We start from the raw sequence: 16,956 nt of genomic DNA, 5'->3' as shown, positions 1-16,956 counted from the left end.
ACCTTTTGGTTGCTTAAGTAATGATTTGTTAACTCTTGTAGCCTTAATCCTGTGGAAATATTTCAAGAAAAGCTTGCTAAGCTTTGCACTTCGACTGTGTGTCACTGTGAAGGTTGTTTGGTGTGCTGCCACAATATCAGCATTCCTATCTGTCGTGGACTGGGGCTACAGTTCTAAGACAAGTTCAATTAATCCAAGTCAGCTGCTGTCTCCACCCCCTCCTGTCCTCTGATTAGTGATCCTTTGTGCTTGCACTCCCCTGACCCTGAAGTGAGCTACTTCAGGGAGCTAAACCAAGGGATTAGATTTCTTTGTATTGTTTAGATCCCCAAGCCAACCCTCCCAACAGACTGGACATTGCAAGTGAAGGAGAAAGAATAGTTGGTGATGTGAGAGCTGGTCAAGAGAGTTTCAGCTTGGATAAAGGCATTGCTGTACCTGGTGAAGGGGCAAAATGCTTTTTGTATATTAAAGTAGAAAGTGAGGGGACTGGTGGAGCAAAGGTGGCTTGGGTTGGGATGACTCCTGTTTCTGAGGTAGTTCATCCACCAGGGCTGATCCACAGTTGTCCAGTTTGGGATTGGTACTCAAGAGCTGCATACCCTGTGTTGTGCTGGGTGGGTGTGGTGCTCGGTCAGGACCTTTCCTGAAGCACAGACCGCTGGTTTAGCGGTGGAGGTGCACTCTGTAGAGCCCTTGGGGGAAGCTGTAGGAGGGAACTTCTTAGAGCAGTGACTTGGAGCTTGGCTGTGATGGGCTCTTGAGAATCTTTTGGAGACACCAGTTGCAGTTATGAGCTGGAGCCCCTGCATCCCTAGAGGCTGCACATGTGTTGCTGAAGTCACCCTCAAAACTGAGAACAACTTGACAGAATTATTGAAAATCTACCTGAACTGGAAGAGTGACGCCAGACTCACCTGTGGTATAAATAAGGTGAAAGGTGTGATAAGGGGTATGTGAATGTTTTAAGGCCAAGCCCAAAATCTTACCTGGTACATTAACAACACATATCCTCTTAAATGCTGGTGCCACCTCTAATCTCAAGTACCCACAGGTGCTTGGCTGAGTTTCTGCATCTGAATGACAGAAAGAAAGATCTGGAGATACTTAATTACATGAAAACTCTCAAGTTCTCATCAGGGTGATTGGGTTGTACCTCTGCACAGAAATAGTATTTTCTGTTTTCTGTCCCTTTATGAAAGCAGAGGATCAGCATCCTCTAGTTCCCCTCTGTAAGGGCAGGGTTTCTGATATGTGGCTACTTTCTTGTCGTTACAGGAACTTGCCCCACATCCAGACCTGTTTGTGAATAAGTATTCCCTCAACAATAGACTAATATTCAATCTTCTAAGAGAAGGATAAAACTAACTGCAAGAAATGCATCAAAATAATGCTCTTGGGGTGCTGGGGTTTTTGTGTGTGTTTTTTGGTGTTGTTTTTTCTTTTTTTTCTTTTTTGTTAAAATTAAAAGGTGATAAGTTCACACATCACAGTGTGCAAGTACTTTAAAGTTGTTTAGTAATCCAGATCTTTCCCTTTCTGTAATCCTGGAAAATTTAAGGATATCCTTTGCTGTTGCAACAGTGGCATTTTTTAAAATTGGACATATCCTTTCAACCCTTACTCCTGGCTGCACATTAAGGGTATTTCCTTGCCAAGAGCCCTGAGGTGGAGGAGGGAGGCGCTTGTGTAACTTAAACCCACTGGGATCTTATCCATAGGAGGCAGTAGGATTTTAAAGGTAGCTGTGTAGCTGACACCTCTCCATGCACTGGAGATGTGTTTCTTTGGGTCAAAGATTCTTACATTTTGTAAATGACTTAATCTGAAATGTTCCAGACTGCTTTACAGATGCTTCACTCTGGACGCAATGGAGCTACAAGCCAGCAACTAGGAATTAAATGAAATTAAAATTTGCCTTAGTTGGTTTAAGTTTTTGAGTAGGAAAGTAGGAGTATAGAATATATCTGACTGAACTATGGAAGTTGGAGTTAGGTTGCAAGAATCTGCAGCAGCAAAAGAAAAGTGAAGAGCAGGACTCTCTTGTATTTTTGTGTGTTTGTTTTGTTCTGGTGGGAGTGGTTCTTTTGTTGTTGTTTGGCACTCCTTTGTTTTTGGGTTTTTTTCTCAAGGAAAGTAGGAATTTGAGTCTATAAAGTTGAAGTTGTAGGCAAGGCTCTCAGATCTTTGTTTTGTAAATGAATGAAAAATTTGATGCCTAAAAATGGGTTTAATTACCATGTACGATGTTAACACTCTCCTCAAACTTGCAAATAATTGCCCTGTTGTAGTCAAGGAGCACAGTTACTGAAAACTGGTGATTCAAATATTTATTTAAGCTTTTGATTGCAAAACTGCATTTGCTTCCTGTTGATGTTTTAATCTCTTACCAGATTTAACTTATCTTTAGTTGTGAATGAAATGTTACTTCAGTGTTTATTTACCACATGATAGAAAATGTTTTAAGAAAAACAAAATGCTTGCTTTTCTTTAACACAAAGAAAAACAACACATTTAACAAGTAAATGATATCTATTAGGACATTGGGACTTGATTCTGATGAAAAAGTGTCCTTAAATCTCATTAATGACAGAAACTGAGGTTTGGCACTTAGAAAAGTATTCTTTACTGGCTACAGCATAGAACTAATCTTTCAACGCATTTTTGCCAAAAAGCCATGAGAAAGTTGTGCAAATCATCAAGACTTCTCATCTCATGCGAGCTTTTAACTTGTTTTATAATAAATAGGAGAACTCAACAAGGATATTTATCAAGCCTCATAATGTTCCTTGCAGAACTATGGCCTTGAAACAGACAATATGAAGAACCTGGTTCTCAAGCTGCGAGGGTCATCCAACAATCTGCAGAACTACATCAGCAGCCGTAGGAAAAGTTCCAGTTATGATGGAAATACCTCTCGCAAGCCCCCCAATGAATTCCTTACTTCTGTCGTGGAGCTTATTGGTGCTGCTAAAGCCTTGCTTGCGTGGTTGGACAGGTAAGAATGAAATGGTTGAATTTTAATTTGCTGCTCTAAAGAATTGCTTCTCTTTGTAGGGCCTTTCCTAGATGCTTGGGTGTAAAGATCTTGTTGTTGCTAACCCCTTTTTTTTTGGTGTTGCTAGAAGACCCCTAGTGGATAAATTTAACCTATAGTATCTATTCTTGCCACTTCCACTCTTGCTAAAAGCAATGAAACTGTTAACGTTGCACTCAAAATGGTATTTGTAAAAGTATGGGTGTTCCCTTTTAGGTTAGTTTCTCATACACATGGTTTTCCCAGCTTCTAGATTACTTGTCATTGGCAGATCCCTTCCTGGAAGATTTTTTAAATGTTCTGCTGAAATCATGGCCTTAGCTATGTTATTTGAAAACTGAGCAGTGGAAGAGATTATCCTTCTGCTGTTTCCTTTTCTCTTTTGTTTGGTCTTATTAAATTTTTTTTTGGCCTGGAAAGAGCCGAAGTTATTTTGTTACAACTGCAGCAGGTCAGGTGCTGGCAGGGGTGCAGTCCATGATAAGAGATGAGCACAAATTCTCAAAGCCCTTGCTAGCTTGCCTGAGAAGGAGAGTTAGGAGAATGACTGCACAGGGACTGGCAGCAAGGTGCACTTTTATCCTTTTTCCTGCTCTCAAGTCAAGGTGCACTTCTATCCTTTTTCCTGCTCTCAAGTGAGGACTTGATCTGTGTCCAGGCAGTGATGTTAACCCTTTGTGCCTCTCACCTGCTCCTCTCCTCTCACTCTGTTGCTAGCAGCTCAACCCTAGATTTTTTTCTGTAACTCACAGTTATCAAAACTGCTGGCTTGTCCATTTCCAGACCTGCTATGGTTATTTCTCAACCCTTCTTCTAAACTTTGAAATTGAAAGGTCAGAGGTAGGACTCTTCAGGTCCTAAAGCTGCCCTACCTGTAATGATTCTTCTCTAAGTCTCATTGGACCTCTGTGTGTAAAATGTGAAAATCTATTTTTCTTCTTTTAGAGAACTGTTTTTCCCTTGTCCGGTCAGGAAGTTGAAGGTTCTCTCACTGGTAAACCCAAGGACAGGGCTAGAAAATTCCCAGTTTTGGTGCAAAAGTGGAGCCATGATTATGCAGTCAGGAATATTTACATTGTAAACCTATCCTCACACCTGTGTCAGTGTCAGAGTTGCAGCATTTGCTCTCATATGCTCTTCCTCACTGGTAAAGTAGCAATGGAGAAGGCTGGTCCCTCCAATCTAAGGGGAATTTTCTCTTGTTGTAGGACCCCATTTACAGGTATTGCTGACTTTTCATCAATGAAGAACAGAATCATTCAGCTCTGCTTGGACCTCACTACTACTGTTCAAAAGGTCAGCTGATTTCTTTTCCTCTCTGCTTTCCAAAAGGGAAGGAAATGAGATGTTAGGGAAGTAATGTGATTGCTTTGTGCTGAGTGCTAATGAAAGGCAGTTCTGGGAATGAGAGCTTACTTTTAATTTTGAACATCCATGCAGTTTCAGTTGTCTGTGTTTCTGAGTTGTGGGGTTTTTTTGTTGTTCCCCCTGCCTTTCAATTTAATTATCAATTTTGGTATTGCTGGCTCTGTCTTAAGCTGACTGCAGCTTAAAGGCTACTCTTATTTTCTTGAGCTTTACTGGAAAGAGAAAAAATCTTTGAAATAGTTGATCTGCATTTGAAGATTTTCACATTCCAAGCAGCATGTTGAAAAATAGTTATCAGTGCTAACTCTAAACAAAAATATGGCTCCATTGTTTTTTGTACCTGTGTTTGCAGACTCCATAGATCTTGTCTCATGCAGGATGTTTTAGCTATCAAATGGGAAATGCTGCATGTAATGGAAGGAGCTGCCACCTTTATGATACAGATCCCACTAGCCAGACTGCTTCTGCCACTATTGCAAGACCAGAATATTTTTCAAAACTTTAATTTACCAGCTGTATGATGACTGCTTCTATAAATAATAGCTAAAAGGACATGTAGCAGCCGTGGTAATCTTGGTAGCTGACATAATAATTTTGCTCTCTGAATAACGCTGCCTGCTTTTCAGCCTGTTCTGAGAGCATGGCACTGCTGTGGCTGTGAAACACTGTGTGCACACTTCAGTGACTGCCAAACTTGCTCATAACCATTATTCTGTGCCCATGTAATGTTTAAACTCTGGAGGACCATGCCCTGTGACATGGGTGATTTCCTCTCCGTGCTGAAGGGATGATGTCAAAGGACAGAAACATCCTGAGTTGTCAAGCTGTGATGTCACCCAGTGATGTCAGTTGTCATTGTGAAAGGATGGTATCTGGCTACCCCAAGGTGTGCATGCCTGCTGCTCAGTGCCCTTCTTGCTGGGGCACTCTGTGTGCAATTGCACAAACTCAGTGATTTACAGTTACAGATGTGCAGGTTGTGCAGTGGAACAGTTCATGTTTCTAGCAGCAGATGGTGTTCACCCAAGGGTGCTATAGGAACTGAGACAGGCGATTGCTGAATGTGTGAATAGAGCTGCTAAAAAGTGTGTCTGATCTTTCTCTTAGGTCAGCCCTTGATAGCAGGGGAATCAAAGTTGTGAACAACAACTTTTAAAAAATGTCAGACTACTTCTCTGTCAATTTGATGAGCCATCATAAAAGATGGGCTTGGTGCATATGAGAAAAGCATTAATGGGGGAAGAACCAACCAAGATGATTTTGTCCTGGGACAGGGCACATGTGCTAAAATAGTCTGAAGGAGTCTGCAGATATGGAAAAAAGATACAGTGGAAAAGTCTTTAGGAGGGTTTTTAGACTTCAAAAGTATTCCTTATTAAGGCATAGACTACAGGTGGTCAGTTCTAGTGGTGACAAGGCCAAAGTGGCTCTCGTGGAACCAATGCTGCTCTGCATAATCATAAATGATGCATAAAAGCATATCATAATAAAGCATGGCAGGAATGTGAGAAGATTCTAGTTACCTTTGATGAAAGCTATATAGATTCAAGGAGAGAATTTTACTCCACTTAAAGTTCCATGTCAAACTTTAGGGCTGAAATGATAAACAGGATAAACAAAAATCAGTGGGAGCAGAAGGACTTTGAAATATTGAGCATTTTGGCTAAATGATGACATTTGCTATTGATTTGTGCAGATGTATTTAGCAGAGAAAAGCAGGGGAAAGTCCTCCACAAACTTCTCCAACATGACTCCTCCTTCAGGCTATTAAAATGCTTGGGGGTTGTCTCCTTGTAGATATTGTAAATCTTGGTCTATTATTTACTTGCTGTTTTAAGTTTTTAATCTGAGCATAATATCATTCTCCACTCTTCAGCACTTCTTGCAGAAAACAGTGATGACTTCTGTAGATTTTTACATGAACTTGTTTCAGGACAAAGACTTTTATACCTGGACTGTGTAAATAATGCCTTGTGTGCAGTCCTCTGCCCTTCAGGAATGTCACTGATAGCATATTTTTTAGAAAATCACTTTCCCTTCTATTTTGAACAGAATGCTTTAGATCTATTTTGGTGCCTGGGACAGAGGAGTACCTGAGTTGGGGTTTATCAGTGTAAGGCAAGCACCTCTGCCTGGCCTTCTGAGAATCTGATTTAATTGTGCAAGGTTCTGCTTTTCTGGAAAAGTCAGCTGCTGTAATTGAATCCCACATTCTCTTAGTTTTCAAGGTTTATTATTGCTTTCTGCCAGGGCCAGAAAATAGTTGCTTAATAGTCCTTTTGAGCCCTACTGGGTGAAACTAATCTGACTAATCCCTGCAGCATGAATAACTCTATTTCTATTTGAGGTTAAAATGAAAGTTTTGTAGAGTTTTCAGAGATGATTTGTTTCCATGTTTATTGGTTAATGTAGGGGTTTTGTTCTTGTTTTATTTTTAGGATTGCACTGTGGCTGACATGGAAGATAAAGTCCAGACTGTGGTAAGTTTATGTTTCTGTTGAAACTCAGCTGTCTGCATTCACATTTGGTTGCTTCTATGCTGACTATTGACAACAGCTTTTCAGTCCCAAATGCACAAGCATATCATGCAAGTAAACATTACTATGACTTGTTTTGTCAATGTTCTTTCCTGGAGAGGAAATCACTGAAATTTCAGCAGATGGATAGTGTGCAGTGAGAGCATAGTCAAGTATTCCTTAAAGTTTCATTACACAGCTATATTTCCAAGAGGATTTAACCTCAGATTTTCAAGGGAGGACTAGTCCTGTAAAATGATCACAGGCTAAATAAACCAATTATGCCTGTGATGTTCATTTAGCACCTTAATAAGCAGAGGCTCTGCCTTATTATGCTTCTTCATGTAAAAGAACTGCCCTGCCACAGAAATGAAGCTCTGGCTCTGTACTTGAGCTTGAAGTTTTTAGGGCTGTTTGAAGGAGCCTTGTGACCAAATGCAGAGTGTAATGGAATGCTTTTTATATTTTGTAACACTTAATCATCGCTTCCTGCTTTTGACATGAGCCAGGCTGTGCTCTTTGATAAGGCCTTCCGGTAGCTCATAGATGCTTAGGAATTTTTTAGCACAATAACTAAAAATAATTTTGTTCATAAATAACGAGACCATGTAAAAGGCAGTTCTCTGTATCTTTCTCTTTCCATTTGTGCACACCCACACTGGAAGTAGGTATTGTTGTTTGGAATTCCCTTGTCTGAGCAGTTCCTCGCATTCACACTTAAACATTGTTTTGATTTATTTTATTGCTGTTCTATAAATCTGACGTAAAACGAAACAGAAAACGTTGGAGCTATTGTTTCCAGGGACCATTGTAATCCAAAGCTATGTCTTCCTATGACACAGCTCCCCCCTGTTCTGTAGTTACATGTGTCTTCTTTGACTGAAGGATCCAAGCCCCTTGTGAAAGGTGACTTACCTTGCAGGTTCCCAAACTTTTAGTTTATAGCTAACTACTGTACTGTGTAGTAAACTTCTCTCCCCTCTCCTTTAAGATTTTGTAACCTACTTGGAGTGTCAGCTTTGCTTCAGTTGATATCAAAGCAGAAAACACAGTAGGACATAATGAAATTTGTGAGTGTAGAGACGGCATAGATTTTTTTTGACTGTTTTTTCTTCTTTTTTCATGTTTGATTAGACATTCTGATAGTTACGTGTTCTGCAAGGCAAAGCCATTCTGCCTCCAACTTTACTGACACACACCCCAAGGTCAGAATTGGCCTGTATTTATAATGTTGGCTTAGGATCAGTTATATTTTGGTCAAAAGGAAATATGAACCTTGCCTGTGTAAGCATTCCAGAAGAGGTCAGTTCAGAGGCACAATGGAGAGAAGTACTGCAGAAGCACTTGAGTGCTGGATGGTCCTACCTTATACTGCAAGGTTTTGTGCAGATAAGTCAATGGCCAGCACATCACTTTTTGTGACACGTGTCTAGTTGTATTCTTATAGAAAAAATACAGAACAACATGAAAAATGTCAATTGTTCCCACAAGGAATCACCAAAATGCTTCAATATTTTAGTGACTTCTGTTTTGGTTAGAGCAGACAAACCCCAAACCCAGTTTTTTGTTATATTTTGTGTGTTTATTTTTTCAGACAGAGGCTGTGTCAGCATCTGTTAGTGATGGTAAGGTGGCACTAATGTAAACAGGTTGTTTCTGTGTTACAGTAGGGATGTAAACATGCTGTAGAATAGATCTGTACAAATCAATCTTCTATTTCAGTGATTTTAGAACTCAATTTCCTTTATGTATTTGAAAACTAAAAGAGGAAGAAGCCAGGAGAAAATTTTCCTAACTGCTTTTTGTGTGTTCTCATTGCAGGCCAAGACTTTAAATGGCATTTGTGACAAAGCCATCCGATCAACCACAGACCCACTGATGAGCCAGTGTGCCTGTCTGGAGGAGGTCCATTTAACCAACATTAAACCTGGGGAAGGCCTGGTAAGAAGCAATGCTGGAGTGTCCTGATGTTCCCAGTATTTAATAAGTAGCCCTGTAAGCCTATGCAAGTGTGTTTTTATAATAAGGTATTTCAAATCCAGTAGTAATCTGTGGGGAAAACAAAGAGGCACAAGAAGGAACCCTAAAGGTCAGTTATCAGGTGGTGTGCTGGAGTGGCTGTCAGGCACAGATATGCACATTAATAGGCTTGATCCCAAATATAATTTCTGAGGGAGGAGGCAATGAGAAATTATGTTTGTATTTTGAAAGATGCTTTTTTTATGTTTTTTATAGCAAGATAGAGATGAATGGGAGAATTTTGGAGGTTTGCTGTTAGCAAGAAAATGAGAATTTTTAAACTCTTTGGTGGCCATGTCTTATTACTGACTCCTATTCGTTCAATGGATTCTGCTTAGCTGAGTGCTGGTTACGAGAAACTTAATTTGAAATCTCGGTGGATTTTTTGTCTAGGGAACAGATGTGTTAGAATGAGTTGGAGGGAATTTAAATTGTTGCATGCATTTGTATTCACTCCTAGCCCTGAAGGCAGGAGAGATGAGCATTTTTAGAGAAAGCTGCACAGTCTTACCTAGACCAGTGGATTAGACTGAATCAGTCATGCATTTTTGAAATTATGGGAACTTCTTTGTTAATACACAAGCTACATCAAAGCAGAGCCAGTCTAGCTTGGCCTAAATAAGAAATAAGGAGGTTGGTACCCCCAGTTGGATACTGACAGGAAAACAGGCATAGAATTGGCTGGAGACGAAAGGTCAAAAAGATCATCTAATTTTCTACCTATTTTTAAAGTAAGTGTGGTAACTTTAAAAGCTGAGCTGCTTTCAGCTCCTCAGTAACATCCAGTTCTGTACTTCTCAGTGCAAATATTTCTAACAACAGATGTAGAAAGGAAAAGTAGTTATGTATTTGTTCATAAATGATGAAATCAATGTGCTGGTCGCCTCTTGTGGGAAATCTGTGTAATTATTAGTTAATAGCCTGTTCATGATTTTTAATTTGATGTTCTTATAGTCAACACCCACTTCATCCAGTTTGTCCTTGTGTTCACACTCAGCATTAACATACAGAGCCACAAATACTCTGCTGGAACTTTAGTGCTTATGTAAGCATTGTGGTTACGGTGCTGTCTGTGTACTGACTTACCAAGAGAAGCTGTAAAAGAACATGTCAGCAGTACTTGTAGCCCACCTGTGTGGGTCCGCTCTGTTTGGAGAGAACTGATGGCCTCCTAGTAAAACCTGTCATCCTCTAAAGCAGGCTGGGTAGTAAGGAAATAAAATTCTGTTCAAGGCCAAAGTCTGACAAGGCAGAAAAATCAGCAGTGTTTGTTATGACCAACCAGAGTGTGTTTCTGAGTGTTATTCCATACACTAGGTGTTTTAAATCATTATAAATATTGTAATAAATTACACTAAAAGTGATCTGTGAAGAAGTTTAGAGTGTTGTAATATTAGACTACACACTTTTTAAGGAAGAATATACAAATTGTTAACTGGTTTTAATAATGCTTTAAGTCTGTTGCCAACAGTGTTTTAATCAGATAAGTTATGTGGTTTGTTTTGCCTTTAAACTTGTTTTTCATTTTTTCTTTAGGGAATGTACATCAAATCAACTTATGATGGATTGCATGTAATTACTGGAACTACAGAAAATGTAAGTGAAGCAAATGTAGATTATCTCAGACAGCAGCTTTGGTTGAGTTAGTTTGACTTACTCCTTTTTGTTGTTTTAGACATGACTTGCATGGCATTACTGCTTTAAGTACTGCGTGATCCATCGTTTGTTTTTCCACAGTTTGTAAATATTTTGTGCCTGCATGTTTCACTGTTAGTCTGATTAAACCAGTTTCTGCAAGTACACAAATTAGTTCAAATGCTTGGCATTAAAGTAATTGCTTTAATAAGTTACTGTATCTGCTGTTCTGAGCTCTTATGGTAACTTGCTTAACAAAGTCTTGGGTGTATTTGCTCTCTGCTGGCAAAGGCAATCTCCCCTAATGGGAGCATTTAGGTGGTGGTGTGCTAAATTCGGTAATGAGTAATTAAATCAATGAGCTGTCCCGTGACAAAATTACCTTGCAGACTAAAACAACCATGAACAAGTAAGACTTTAAGAGTGGTCAGCTGGAAGGAAGTAGTTGGCAAGAGGGGCAACTAGTTTTTTACTGCAGGTGGTTCCTTGTTTTATTTGTACACTGAGTCCTTTGCACTGAGAGTTTATTGAAGGCTTCTGGGCAGCCCTTGAAGGAGTAGACCTCTAGCCAGCAGCTGAGGCTGGCAGGTGATGCTGTGGTGTTTTCAAACAGGCTACTACTGTCCAGGAGCAGTGACTGAAAGAAAAAAAAGAGCAGAGAAAGTTGGCTTTTGCTGCAATGCTTTTTTTTTTTTTTTTTTTTTTTTTTTGTGAATAGGAAAGAACCAGTGGTTCTAATCGTTCCCCTGCCAGGTCCAGGGACCAGGCAGGAGAGTGTGGAAATCTGTGCTTGCAGAGTGTAAGCTTCTATAGCTTTGATGCTGTTGTCCTGGCATAACTCTTTATAGGTTCTGCCACAGAGACTGTGTCCACTTCTGCAGCAATTTTAACATCTGATACATGCAAAAGAACGTAATGTTGACTGCTGACAAGCTGCCTCTGCATGTAGGTCTTGGGTCTGTATTCCTTCTGTAGCTTTCAGTGTTGACCTAAGTGTCTGCTTTTTGTTATCAACACTGGCTCTTCCTTTGGGGAATATCCTTCCTTGGGGGAAGCTCCTTCCTTTGGAGCATCAGAACTGAGTAACTGAGAGATCTATGATCAACTGATGGCTTTATGGTGGTGTGGTATCATTTAGATGACCCAGGCTGGATATTAGCTCAGTTTTCTTGCTAGATTTGGAATGGTATTTTAGTAGCTATCCCCAGGAGCTGGTGTATGGGATTGCAATGGAATTGCATCCCTGAATTGAACAATGGAAGAACTGGGGAAGTCCATTTGGTGTGAGTCAGCCAAGAGGATCCCTGAGTTATGTCATCCTACGTGAGACTTTGCATGTTGAGTTCTAGAGCTAAACTCTGCTCTTTCCTCTGCTCTCACGATGTGATGCCAGTGCTGTCACCTGTCACTTGCTGCAGGAGTTCTCAGTGCAAGGATCCCCCACCCTCCCTCAGATGAGCTGTTGGTCACCCAAAGGACAGCTTGAAAGGAGCTTTGTTTTTCACAAACTTGACTCTGGCCCAGCATTTTTTCATGATCTTGGTTGACTCCTATATATGCAGCTTTCCACAGAGGCATTTCCTCTCAGAGGAAGCAAGAAGACAATGAAGAAATGGGGTTACTCATGATAGCTGAAGCCTCCCACAAATTTCCCATGTTTTCTTCCTTTGTTGCACTGTTTATTCTCACAGTTCTTTCTCATAACAAGGTTACATGAGGTCTAAAGGTGTGATGAGGTGGAGAAGGGAGTCCTTAATTCCAGTGCTTAGTTCTGGAGTCACTAGGAAGAGCTGGCCTGCTGCCTGGTGGTTACTCATGGGGTGGAGGGAATGGGAGGAGTTCTCTCCTGTGACCAGGGTGCAGCATGTACCAAGGTAGCGTGTGTGTGTGCTTTGGGTGTTGTCAAGGCTGGTAGGAGTTGGTGTGTTACAGCAGTGAGAGTGTTTTTAATAACTGCAGTGCAGCAAAGGCTGGTGCATTGCACCAGCTGTTGATAAATCTAAATATTGACATACTTATCTGTTTCTTGCTAACGGCTCCCCAGAGCTTAGGTTTTGTTCCAAGAAAATTGTATTTTAAAGTGTATTATTATTAGGTAGGTATTTGAAAAATACCTGTCTGTGCAAGTATTTTTATCTGCTGACGTTGGTGATTCAGGCAGGCAGTTTCACATTAAAGTCAGAAGCTTCTAGTTACATTGGAAAGCAAAAAGAGTAAGTGCAAAGGATCTGTCTTGTGGATTGGAAGGGTTTTGATCCTTTGTTCTGTACATTCAGAGTCTTGAAGTATTTTTTAACATAAATACACATTTGTTTAAAATTTCTTTAAGATGGTTGTTGTTAGGGCAGAAATCGTCCTCCTGCCCCTTCCATTACTGTCTAAAACTATAGTACAAACTGGAGGGAAAAGGAGAGTGGAGACTGTCCCATGACTTAAATGCAATTTGGTCTTTAACAGATGGGGACTATGCCTTCTCTCTTTCCGTTTAGTTCCCCCAACATAAAAATAAATAATTCAATTCATTAATTTACATTTCTCAAGTCATCAGCAGAGGTGAAAATTACATATAGCGAAAAATCATTGCTGATGCAGCCTTTGACTTAGATTGGTGGGGGGTTGTTTTGGGGCAGAGGGAGACCTGATGCAGCACATGACTCTTGGTTTCCTCTTTGCAGTCCCCTGCTGATCGCTCCCAGAAGATTCACGCTGGTGATGAAGTGATCCAGGTTAATAGGCAAACTGTGGTGAGTAACTCCCCTTATGCTTGCTCTGCACCACAGGGGCTGAATGGATGGGGTCAGGAGGCAGTTCTGATGTTTGAGGCTTTTTAACATTTTATTTTCAAGATAAATGTTATTATTTGCAATATTTTGATAAAAATACAATATTTCATGTTAAAATGCTTTATGCATAATATTAAAATAATTCATGTTTCATTTAAGACCTGTTTAAAATGTCTCGTTACAATCCACTGAAATGCAGATAAAGAGCTTTAAAATGCCCCCCAATAATTTGCAAATGATTGTCCAATCATTTGCATCTGGGAACCTGGATATAATGATGGCAGTTTTGCTTAGCACATTAGGCAATGCCTTTCAATGTGAGAAGAAACATGACAAAAGTAGTTCACTGTGAATCCCTGTGTTAGTCAATTTGAGCATATCCATGTGTCCTTCTAGGATTGGAACTGAGGTATAAAGAGCACTGCTTGATATCTCAGTATTTAGTTTACAGCTTAAATACAGAACTTGCAAAGAAAATGAAGAACCTTGCAAAAAAAGAGCTTTCCAAATTTTTTTAAAATTAGGATGACTTTTTTGGAATCCCTTATTTCTTCTAGGTTCATGCCAAAACAAGCTGTCTAAGTTGGTAGATTTGGGTTTTTCTTCTTTGTTTGCTTTCAGAAAATAAATGCTGAACAAAAGGTGTCTTTATTCTCTTCCAGGTTGGATGGCAACTAAAAAATCTGGTGGCAAAGTTGCGAGAGAATCCTGCTGGAGTTAGGCTGCTGCTTAAGAAACGTCCTACTGGCTCTTTTCATTTCACTCCTGCTCCTCTGAAGAACCTGCGCTGGAAACCACCCTTGGTGCAGGTGAGAGCCTGCCAGCTCCACTCTCATCTCAGGATGGCAATGCCTTGGTTGCAGCTGGAAAAAAAAAAGAAAAATATTAGAAATGCCCCAAAGTGCTTGAGTATATGTCAAGGCAGGTTAGGTGAAATGGCTGTCCTCCTATGGAATAAAAAAGAAAATGTGGTTTGTTTTTTTTAGTGTGGTTTTTTTTTTTTTTTTTTTTTTGTTTCCTTGCTACCACATAATGCCCTCTTGGTGCACAAAGGGACTAGGTGTGCTGAATATTTGAATCAGTCTGTGTGCCACTGGGAGAACTTATCTGAGGCGAAACTGCTGATATGTATGAAATTCATCAGCGTGGAGCAATAAATAAATGCTTTCTCTGTTTATCACAGTAATATGTTTTTGCTGAAATAGCTTAAGACTATTCCATATATTTGTCCTCTTTTTAGGCTAGTGAAGGGGGAGAAAGTGTTTTTTTTCAAAAAATTATTTAAACTGCTTGTTTAAATAAGATTTGGTTGTTGGGCAATTCACAGATTGGGTACTGAGCAGACAGAGAAAGTGATGCTAATAATTCTTAAATAACCATGTTGAGGAATGGCGTGTTGTATTAGGAAACTTAGGGCTTAATGCTTGCAGGAGTGAGCAACCTAACTGAATTTGTACTAATTATCTGAAATTAATAAAACCAGGGAGAGTTCCCCTTCCTCCTCCTGTTGTGATACAGGTCTTCCTACAGCCATGGGGGTAATTTAAACCTGTAAAATGCTGGTGGCTATCACAAATCTCCATGAAGGCAGATTTCTCTCAAAATGGGTAGATGTATGCTTGACTACTTGTTCACTCTTCTTATCAACAACACGTGTCCTATCGTGCCTGACATGTGCTTCAGTGTGAAGAGGTGAGGTGGGCTGGCTTATAGGCTGTGCCCAGCAGTGTTTCCTTAGGGGGGGAATGATTGGAGAAGAAAGGTCTTTGAAACCTTTTCTCTCCTATAGGCAGACAGGAACCTAGAAAAGTGCTGAGAATTTATAGAAGTGAGGTGCAAAGATGAGCAATGCCAAATGTATTTTTAATTGCTTCCCTGGTCCTCCTTATATCCATTGATTCAATCTATGGTGAACTTTACTATATTCCTGTCTGTGCTCCAGGCATTGGAGTGTATGGAATAAAGGTAGCATATGCCAGCTTCACAAGGCTTGCTAATCATATCTGTATTAAACAAATTGCTTTCTTTTAACACATCTAAATATAGAAGAGGGGGATTTGTCTCAGTTGCTTTTTTTGTCTGTGGAATTTACATGAAAAATAGAACTGGAAAGAGCAAAATATGCTTGAGCAATGCATTACCCATGATAGGACTTCTGTGGGAGGGCCTGTAAAGCTAGCCAAGACTGGGGGTGGAGGAAAATGTGAACTCTAAGAGTTTTTGAAGTGTCCATATATCACAGAGATAGTAGTTCACTAGGGGATGAAAATGGTGCTATTGATTATTAAGTTATCTTTTTGTGAGTGATAAATGAATGTTCAGGTGTTTGACAGCTGTTTAACATTTCAGACCAGTCCCTCACCAGCTTCAACTCAGTCACCAGAAAGCACCGTGGATACCTCACTGAAGAAGGAGAAGCCAGCCATTCTGGATCTGTACATACCCCCTCCACCAGCTGTTCCGTATTCTCCTCGGTATGCAAACAAACCTGCACCACTCACACAAACCTCCTTCACTGCACTTGTTTCTGAGCTGGCTTGCTGTTAGAGCTCTGTGCAGATTGGCTTGAGGAAGCTGCAAATCTCAAACTTTCTTCTAGCTGCCTAAATGCGTTGGATTGCTTGAACTTATGCTTAAATGTGTATACTACCAGGATTGTAATAGATTTTATTAGTGGAAGATTGTGTGCCACAGAGAGCAGAGTTGTTCCCAGAACATGACACCAATGTCTTCTCTGGTTTTGTTGTGGAGTTATGTTTCTGACTCTGTTTAAATCCAACTGCACACAGCAAGAAGTAATTTTTGGCCCCTAACATTTTTCACTGTTGGATTTTTTCTTTTTTAGCAAGTTGAGTAACTGTTGTGGGAGTTAGGATAGAAAAGAATATCACATTAAATGTCGCCTATCACGTTAAATTTTTAAACTTGCAAGTTGTTTAAAACAAATATATTCCCACTGAAGGGAAGGGAGAGGCAATACATCAACTCTTATTTTTTTATCCTGTGGTGTAAGCTATAAAAATGCAGACCTGTATACGCAGTGGGAGGGAGAGTGGTGTATATGGTAAGGCTGACTGTTGTTTCTTCTCAAGTCCATGTTGACTCATGCCAGAACGCTGCCAGCTGATCTGGGAATGTGATGGGAAAAAAAGTGTTTCCAGGCAAGATATGAAAGGCTGGCATGCTACCTGGCCTTCCATGACATTTTAGGTTACATGTAGGTAGCCCAGCACAGAAACTGTGACCTTTTGCTGCAGGCCTTGTGGGAGGGCACTTGCCTCCTGCCATCTAAGGGCTGACAGAGAGACAGAGGTGGTATTACTGCAGTTTTTGGGGCAGGACTGGTGGGGGGGGGGGGCTTGTTTAGGTAGGCTCTCTTTACTGAAGTTGGACCCACCTTGACCTGCTCTTGCCTTGCTTTTATGGTTACACATGCTCAGTTCTTATTAAAAAACCCTCAAATCTTTAAATCTTTTGGCACAATAACAAGCATATAGATTTAGCAGATGAATGCCTTAGTTGTTTCTTCAAATCATTAAATATCTCAAGCACATTGCTGAATTATGTCCATGTGCTCAATTTGTTTATCTTTCCTAAA

The 16,956-nt window shown here is 40.2% G+C and overlaps 1 protein-coding gene across 1 annotated transcript in view; it reads left to right on the top strand.

Moving 5' to 3' along the window:
• The window catches only part of CNKSR3 (CNKSR family member 3), a 55,549-nt gene that overhangs the window by 32,975 nt on the left and 5,618 nt on the right, over nucleotides 1-16,956 (top strand). The window contains exons 3-10 of the mRNA XM_063151324.1: nucleotides 2,796-2,998; nucleotides 4,246-4,333; nucleotides 6,844-6,885; nucleotides 8,743-8,862; nucleotides 10,477-10,536; nucleotides 13,251-13,319; nucleotides 14,021-14,167; nucleotides 15,708-15,832. Of these exons, the coding sequence (XP_063007394.1) occupies nucleotides 2,796-2,998; nucleotides 4,246-4,333; nucleotides 6,844-6,885; nucleotides 8,743-8,862; nucleotides 10,477-10,536; nucleotides 13,251-13,319; nucleotides 14,021-14,167; nucleotides 15,708-15,832 (854 nt within the window). The remainder of the gene's footprint in view (nucleotides 1-2,795; nucleotides 2,999-4,245; nucleotides 4,334-6,843; nucleotides 6,886-8,742; nucleotides 8,863-10,476; nucleotides 10,537-13,250; nucleotides 13,320-14,020; nucleotides 14,168-15,707; nucleotides 15,833-16,956) is intronic.

The sequence above is a fragment of the Melospiza melodia genome, chromosome 3, assembly GCF_035770615.1.
Source record: "Melospiza melodia melodia isolate bMelMel2 chromosome 3, bMelMel2.pri, whole genome shotgun sequence".
NCBI classification, from domain to species: Eukaryota; Metazoa; Chordata; class Aves; order Passeriformes; family Passerellidae; genus Melospiza; species Melospiza melodia.
This window is presented reverse-complemented; position numbering and strand designations above follow the sequence as displayed.